This window comes from Capsicum annuum, chromosome 11 (genome assembly GCF_002878395.1).
Source record: "Capsicum annuum cultivar UCD-10X-F1 chromosome 11, UCD10Xv1.1, whole genome shotgun sequence".
Lineage (NCBI taxonomy): Eukaryota > Viridiplantae > Streptophyta > Magnoliopsida > Solanales > Solanaceae > Capsicum > Capsicum annuum.
This window is the reverse complement of record NC_061121.1, coordinates 132,153,152-132,161,864: the sequence shown is the minus strand read 5'-3', so window position 1 is coordinate 132,161,864 and position 8,713 is coordinate 132,153,152. Positions and strand designations below refer to the sequence as shown.

Sequence of the window (8,713 nt, the reverse complement as noted above, 5' to 3'; positions counted from 1 at the left end):
TCGGAACCACAAACGAGATTAAAAAGCAAATAGAGTATCATTAATTCCTTAGCAATATGGATTAATTGATTGTGTTTTCTTGCCTTAGCATGCTTTCAACATTTCTTGGAGAGGATTAGATGCTTGCTGTAGTATGTGAATCTCGATAATTTTTAAGCTTGCCTCCAGCTTGCCGATTCTATATTCAAGCTGGTCGTTGCCGTCTTCGAAGTTGGTCAAGAGTTTCTCATCTCTTATGAGTTCGATCAGGAACACTACCTTCAAAGTTGTGGCATTCTAGAAGCCCTTCAGAACACTTTCATTAGAAGCCTTAAAGGATACATTGAGGGTCGTTGTGTTTGTAGGTCAAAATGTGTTGATGCACGTTGAAGATGTGGTCCCAATAGTTGAACAACACACTTTTGTCGAGTGTTGCTTAATGCATCTTGCTCAACCAATTTGATAAATTAATAAGCAAGGAGTTACGTAGCATGTGATCTAAACTGCCTCTACCAAGCCTATCAAACGTTACGTAACTCCAAGCTCATTACCCTATCAAAAAAATATGACCAAGTTAGTGCACAAATCAAACAAACTCAATCTGTCAGCCTTTCTGCTGATCACTCTTCTCCAATATAGATGACAAGATATCTGCAATGCAAAAATTTACACCGTTGCCAGACATGGTTGCCAGGAAGCAATTCTTCAGAAGGCATCAACAGTGATATTGTAAGTGAACTTACTAATTCATATTTAATTTTAGTTAAATCAATATAGTTATTTCTAATTATGGCTTGGTTTGAATCATTTCAAATAAAATTGGTCAATTGATCACTCTACTCAGGACGAACACACTTAGTTGATCGTGTAATTACCGTGAGATTAATTGAAACTTTAATTGAACTTATTAATTCATATTTAATTCTAGTTAAATCAATTTAGTTTTTACTAATATAATGGCTTAATATGAATCAATAGATGACTAACATGTTGCAAAAGATGAGTAATCTGTTGAAAATGACCAAATAGATAAAAACATCTGTTGGAAATGACCAAACAGATAAAGACATCTGTTAGAAATGACCAAACAGATAAAAACATCTATTGGAAATGACCAAACAAATATCGACATATATTGTAACAGATGACTAACCTGTTACAATAAATGTCTCATCTATTGAAAATTATCAAACAAATATAGACATCCGTTGCAACAAATGACTAAGTTGTTGCAACATATTACTCATCTGTTGAAAATTATCAAACATATAAGATATATGTTGGAAAATAATTTAAAATACTAAAGCTCAGATGTTTTTAAGAGAACTCAAATGTTTGTCCCCTTGTCTAAGGTTTTGTCTTTAATTTTAGTTAAATCAATTTAGTTATTACTAATAATTGCTTAATTTGAATAATTTCAAATAAAATTGATCAATTGATCATTCTATTCTAGACAAATACACTTAGTTGATCATGTAATTGCTATGAAATTAATTGAAATTATAAGTGCACTTATCAATTCATCTTTAATTTAGTTAAAATCAATTTAGTTATTACTAATAATGAATTAATTTGAATCATTTCAAATAAAATTAGTCGATTGATCACTCTCCTCAAGACGAATACACTTAGTTAATCATGTAATTATTACGAGATTAATTGAAATTGTAAGTGAACTTATCAATTCATCTTTAATTTTAGTTATATCAATTTAGTTATTACGAATAATGGCTTAATTTGTATTATTTCAAATAAAATTAGTCAATTGATCACTTTATTCATGATGAATACACGTAGTTGATCATTCAATTACTATGAAATTAATTAAAATTGTAAGTTCATCTTTAATTTTAGTTAAATCAATTTAGTTATTACTAATAATGACTTAATTTGAATCATTTCAAATAAAATTGGTCAATTGACCATTCTACTCTAGAAGAATACACTTAATTAATCATGTAATTACTATGAGATTAATTGAAATTGTAAGTGAACTCATCAATTCATGTTTAATTTTAGTTAAATCAACATAGTTATTACTAATAATGGCTTAATTTGAATCATTTTAAATAAAATTGGTCAATTAATTATTCTACTAAGGATGAAACACTTAATTAATCATGCAATTACTATGAGATTAATTGAAATCGTAATTGAACTTTCTAATTCATCTTTAATTTTAGTTAAATCAATATAGTTATTTCTAATAATGTCTTAATTTGAATCATTTCAAATCAAATTGGTCAATTATCATTCTACTCAGGACGAAACACTTAATTGATTATGTAATTACTATGAGATTAATTAAAATCGTAATTGAACTTACTAATTCATTGTTAATTTTAGTTAAATCAATATATTTATTTCTAATGATGGCTTAATTTGAATCATTTCAAATAAAATTGGTCAATTGATCACTGTACTCAGGACGAACATACTTAGTTGATCGTGTAATTACCATGAGATTAATTGAAACTGTAATTGAACTTATTATTTCAGATTTTATTTTAGTTAAATCAATTTTGTTATTACTAATAATGGCTTAATTTGAATCAATATATGACTAACATGTTGCAACAGATGAGTAATCTGTTGGAAATGACCAAATAGTTAAAGACATCTGTTTAAAATGACCAAACAGATATAGACATCTGTTGCAATAGATGACTAACTTATTGCAATAACTAACTCATCTATTGAAAACTATCAAACAGATATAGACATCTGTTGCAACAGATGACTAAGTTATTGCAACATATGACTCATATGTTGGAAATTATTAAATAGACAGGATATATGTTAAAAAATAATTTAAAATACTAAAGCTCAAATATTTTTAGGAGAACTCAAACATTTGTCCCCTTGTCTAAGGTCTTGTATTAAAGAATTGTCTTTAATTTTAATTAAATTAATTTAGTTATTATTATTAATTGCTTAATTTGAATCCACAAATGACTAACATGCTATAAGCATCTGTTACAATAGATGACTAACTTGTTGCAACAAATAGATCATCTGTTAGAAAATATCTAGGAAACTCAAAGATTTTCAAGATAACAATGTTTGTCTCATTGTCTTAAAGACGTCTTTAGTTTTAGCTAAATCAATTTAGTTATTACTAATAATTGCTTAATTTGAATCAACAGATGACTAACATGTTGCATCAGATGATTCATCTGTTGGAAATTATCAAACAGATAGAAAATTTATTGAAACAGATGGGTTATCTATTATAAAGCAATTAAATACTAGGGAACTTAAACATTTTTAGGAGAACTCAAACATTTGTCCCCTTGATCCTTTTGCATTTGATGTATGATATACTATTTTTGTCTTATTTACCTGTTTCATGAAATTTTTCATGTGTTTCACTTATTCGTTGTGCCCTTGTTAAAATTTTTGAAATTTTGTAAGGTCAAATTTTGTTGGTATATCACTTGGACATTACTTCATAAGTGATTTTGTATGTAAAATTATGATTTTTGTTGAATTTCTTATTTGGTGTATCTGCTATTGCTACAATGGATATAACCTGCAACATGAATTCAATATATGAGTCATCTATTGCAACAAGTGAGTAATTTGTTGCAACATATGACTAATCTGTTGTAACAGATGACTAATCTACTGCAACAGATGATCCATATGTTGGATCCATGTTACAACACTATAATATGAATCCAATAGATGAGTAATCTGTTGCAACATATGACGCATCTGTTGTAACAGATTACCCATTTGTTGTTGCAACATATGACTCATCTGTTGCAACATATTAGTCATATATATTGCAATAGATTACTCATATGTTGGATTCACGTTACATGGTTTATCCATTGTTGAAAAAATAGCAGTAGCAGATACAACCAGATGAGAAATTCAACCAAAAATTATAAATTTACTTACTAAAATCACCTAAGTAACACACAATGAGAACATCAATATTTACCAACAACTTCAATATTGTACAAATACAAATAATAAAAAATATCAAAAAAATAACAAACACCAACAAATGAACAGTTGTTTGTTAGATTTGGTCATAAAGACGTCTCTGAAAAAAAAATTAAAATTCAACTCTTCCTATTTTTACAACAATGTTCGATAACAAGAACTATAGTAATAATAAAAAAAATTATATTTCACTCCGAAAAGAGAAGAAAAGAAATACCACAAATTAGGGTATTCTTGAGTCCCCATTGTAAATTTAAGTAACAAATATTGAAATTGTTAACTCATATTAGAAGAGAAGTTAACTCAAGTTTCTCGTTTTCTTCATAACTAACAAGTCCTAATTTTTTATCTGTAAAAATTGAAAAGAAACGATGAAGAACTCGAAATTGTTGTCACCGGAGAATGTTGTCACGTCGTCTGATGGTTGAAAGTAAAAAAGGAAGGGCAAGAACTCAAAACTATTTATCGCCAGAGGTTGAAGTTGTATAAATTGAAGAGAGAAATTTGAAAAGTTGTTGGTTAGGAGAATTTAGAGAGAGAAACTATTGAGAGAAAGAGAGAATAAACGATTGATTTGCAGAGAGAGGGAAGTTTTGTGGGTGTGAGTTGATTTATATTTTTGAAAAGATTAGAAAGTTTGAAAAATATTAATCAAATCCACAATTAATCTAATCAAACTTTTTAATTATATTTAACTATTTAAGTTGGTCAATGTCACCAATCCTTCGTTCAATACTTAAATGATACATTTGCTTCAATTTTCTCGAAAAAGTGTAAAAGGGGTATTATTGTCCTACTATTCTTAAAAAGAAAAAAAAAAAAGAAACAAATGATTAGGGGGGAAGGAAAACAAAAAGAAAAAATAATGATTTGTGTACCTGGTAGAAGTGGGGTAGAAGACGAGAAACGGCTTCTTGTAATCTTCTTTACAACTGCCACCCCATAAACAATACCTTCACATCCCCAAAACACACCTTCCTTTCTCCCCTATATTTTTGTCTCCTAATTTTATTCTTCCACAAAATTTCCCTCTTATTTTTTTTTTTCACTTTTATCCTTATTTGACTAAAATTCTGCTTCAACCAATTCTTTGAGGGTCACAAAAAAATATTAGGTTGTTTTTTGTTGGTCTATCTATAAATCTTTCCATTTTTTTCTGTGTCCAATTTTACGGGTTACATTACAAGTGTAATTTTGTGTTGATCTGTATTCAAGGGGTTGACGCAACCATTGAAATATAGTTACAAAAGGAGAAAGATGTGTGGTATCACTAGATTTTTGGACAAACTTTATATTTTCGAAGAAGGGGGATCTAGTTATTGTTCAAAGAAGAAGGATGATATTCGTAATGAGGTAATGTTTTCTCCCTTTTTGTCTTTCAAATTATTGATAAATTATCTCTGTTTTTTCCCTATCGATGTTCGGTACCCGTATTACAGTCAGACTGCATTCAAATCGTGCGTTGCAGCCACCATCAGCGCGAGTTGTGTTGGTTTCTATGGATGTTGTTTTTCTGTGTTTATAGATACAAAAGTATGTTCATCTATGGTAGGAGGAAGAGGGAGGAAGGGGGGGGAGAAATTTTTGAAGTATTAGGTCATATTATGGGATGCTCAATTGAAATTCTGTTGTATATTAGATTAGTTCTTCTTAGGATGGCAATGGGGCGGTGCGAGTTTTAGACTATATGGGTGCGGTGTGGGTGTGGGGCGGGTTTAAGTAAGTTTCGTTTAAATGGTACGGGTTTAAGTAAGTTTCTTTTAAATGGTACGGGGCAGGTGGTGGGCATTTACGGATTTAAACTTAAAAAAAAAAGTTAAAAATTAGTATTATTTTCGTAAATCTACCTAAAATTATATATGTATTCTTCAATTAAAATTTTATGATACCTAAAACAATAGATAAAACACTACAAATAAATAATTTTATAACTTTTTTAATTTCTTTATTCATCTTAATAAAAATTTGACTATTTGATTTCTGATAATTTCTTAGTGAATAGTGATATAATAGAAATTGGTTACTACTATTGTCCTGTATTGAAAATATTTTGGTTTTAGTGGAGTTACAAATTTTTCAAAAAAGAAAAAGCAAAAATGTGGTGCGGTGCGGGTATGTGCGGGTATGAGTGTGGGCCGAATTTATGCGGGTTTAAAGGTTATGCGGTGTGGTGCAGGATGATTTTAAAGTTTGCGGGTTTAGAAAAAACCCGCACCGCACCATTGCCACCCCTAGACTTCTTCTACTCCCATATTAAAACAAGAAACTAAATTGATGTTTGATTTGATTCAAGGTTCTCTACACTTTCCTGTTTTTCTTCCTTTCTTTTCTTTTGTTTGGGAACCCCTCAGGAAACCTGCCAGTATACTTGCGCTTGTGCCTTAGTGAGCAAACCACATAGAAGATGTAAACTGCACAAGGCAAGTCATAAAGCAATGAACTCTGGTTGAGATGCCCAAAAAGAGGATTTTTTTTTATTTAATTAATAAATAAGGAGAAGGAGATTGTGAGAATGTCCATGGGGGGGATGGCTTTCTAGATTATTCCTTTTCATAGTCCTTTCCTTGTGTGTTAAATGGAAGTGCTCTTCCACCAAGTATTTTTCTACTTGTGCTTGAAGCTTAATTCTGTTTCCTAAGCATATATCCTGGCATTACTCATCTTGGTGTGGTGACAATGAGCACACCACAATTTGGGTAGGTACTGATGAAAACCGTCGCTCTTTCCGTTTTTTCTTTTGGCCTATCTATCTGTAGAAACTTACTCGTGCCCAATGTTTACACCAAACCGTATTACTTTACCATGCTTAAGTAAACTATTGTAATTTGGGCATGGTCAACAGGATAGAATGAGGTTCCATTCTCTTCTGCTTTGTGTGTGTTGTTCAAACTCAATAGTTTATTTTGCTATTCAATAGCTTTTTTGCCTATGAATTAGTTATGTGATACAGGATGTGTCTAACTTTTTGTGCCCTTGCTGAGTAGTATCCTCAGTTCCTTCTTTTTCTGTAACTGAGGTTTGTTGACTGCAGGAAGCTGGTCGAGCATTGAGCATGTCGAGACTAAAATGCGTCCTTCGTGGTCTGGACCTGAAAACATATATCTTTCTTTTTTTGTTGGTTCCAACCTGTATGTTTGGTATATATGTGCATGGACAGAAAATCACTTATTTTCTACGGCCTTTGTGGGAAAAGCCTCCAAAGCCTTTCCATGAAATGCCTCACTATTATCATGAGAATGTGTCAATGGCGAATCTCTGTAAACTTCACGGATGGGGAATTCGGGAGTACCCAAGGCGTGTCTTTGATGCAGTGTTGTTCAGTAATGAGTTGGAAATGCTGACCATACGGTGGAAAGAGCTGTACCCTTATATAACAGAGTTTGTTGTACTTGAATCCAATTCAACATTTACCGGATTGCCAAAGCCTTCGTACTTTGCTAATCATAGAGATCAGTTTGTATTCGTTGAATCAAGATTGACATATGGGCAAATCCCCGGGAGATTCAGGAAAGGAGAGAACCCTTTTGTTGAGGAAGCTTATCAAAGACTTGCATTGGATTACCTCCTCAAACAAGCTGGTATTCAGGATGATGATTTACTGATAATGTCGGATGTTGATGAGATACCTAGCAGACATACCATCAATCTCTTGAGGTGGTGTGATGACATACCTCAAGTTCTTCATCTCCGATTGAAGAACTATCTCTACTCTTTTGAGTTCCTTGTGGATAACAATAGCTGGAGAGCTTCTGTTCATCGGTACCAATCTGGTAAGACTAGGTATGCACATTATCGGCAGTCAGATATCATTTTGGCAGATGCAGGATGGCATTGTAGCTTTTGTTTCCGTCACATAAGTGAGTTCATTTTCAAGATGAAAGCCTACAGCCATTTTGACAGGGTCAGATTTTCTCATTTTCTGAATCCAAAGAGAGTGCAAAAGGTAATTTGTGAAGGAGCTGATTTATTTGATATGCTACCGGAGGAGTACACATTTAGGGACATCATAGGCAAAATGGGACCTATTCCCCACTCCTACTCTGCTGTTCACCTTCCAGCTTATCTTTTGGAAAATGCAGACGAATATAAGTTTCTCTTGCCCGGTAATTGCATGAGAGAAAGTGGCTGATCTGGGAGTGGTAGGTTCTGTTTTCTTTCCCTCAATGTCGAGGGTGCAGTTTTGCGTTGCTCCTTGTGAAGCAAATAGAGGATCCTTAACATGTCCAACAGTTGCATCTCCAGAAACTATTTGGAATGTCCGGATGAATACTCAGATTTGGGAATTGAAGGGTTGCCTTGTACATACTTCTTAGAGAAGGCTTTTTCAGGATCAGGCATGTCTGTTCAATGAACGGGGAGTTTTTCTGTTGGAGTTATTAGTTTAAAGTTGTGCATAACTCTGTATTCTGTAGTGTACCATTTCCTCATTATGCTCCAGGATAACATTTTACAATTTTTGGGGCTTTTCCCCAGGATGAGAAATTTTTGAATAGGGACTAATTTATTCATATACTTGTATACTTTGTGTTGCTATTTCTCTCCGACCTTATAGTGTTCATTTGTTAATCTTGTCTAGACCTCGAAAGCCTTGTACCTTCGTAAAAAGATTCCCGTTATGCTTATTGCGTTGATTTAACTTCTGGTGACCATGAAGTCAGGTACTTAACCAGATACTTGTGAACTATCTCCTTGATTACTTCTTAACACAAAGCGTGAGTATTTATTTCATCATTTACATCTCTTCAGCATCATTATCACTCTTAAAGTTTGGGAATGTTGA

General features: G+C 32.3%; 1 protein-coding gene across 1 annotated transcript; it reads left to right on the top strand.

Annotated features, from left to right (window-relative positions):
• The first annotated feature begins 4,817 nt into the window (after positions 1 to 4,817).
• Positions 4,818 to 8,499, top strand: LOC107848203. Its single transcript, XM_016692910.2, has 2 exons — positions 4,818 to 5,286; positions 6,965 to 8,499. The coding sequence occupies exons 1-2, from the start codon at positions 5,191 to 5,193 to the stop codon at positions 8,060 to 8,062; spliced, it is 1,194 nt and encodes a 397-aa protein (XP_016548396.1). The 5' UTR covers positions 4,818 to 5,190; the 3' UTR covers positions 8,063 to 8,499.
• The last annotated feature ends 214 nt before the right edge of the window (positions 8,500 to 8,713 follow it).

Excerpts from the sequence above, each read along its gene's own strand:
- LOC107848203 (XM_016692910.2), top strand. The coding sequence starts at position 5,191 with ATGTGTGGTATCACTAGATTTTTGGACAAACTTTATATTTTCGAAGAA. Across the intron at positions 5,287-6,964 it reads AGGATGATATTCGTAATGAG|GAAGCTGGTCGAGCATTGAG; the intron begins GTAATGTTTTCT and ends TGTTGACTGCAG.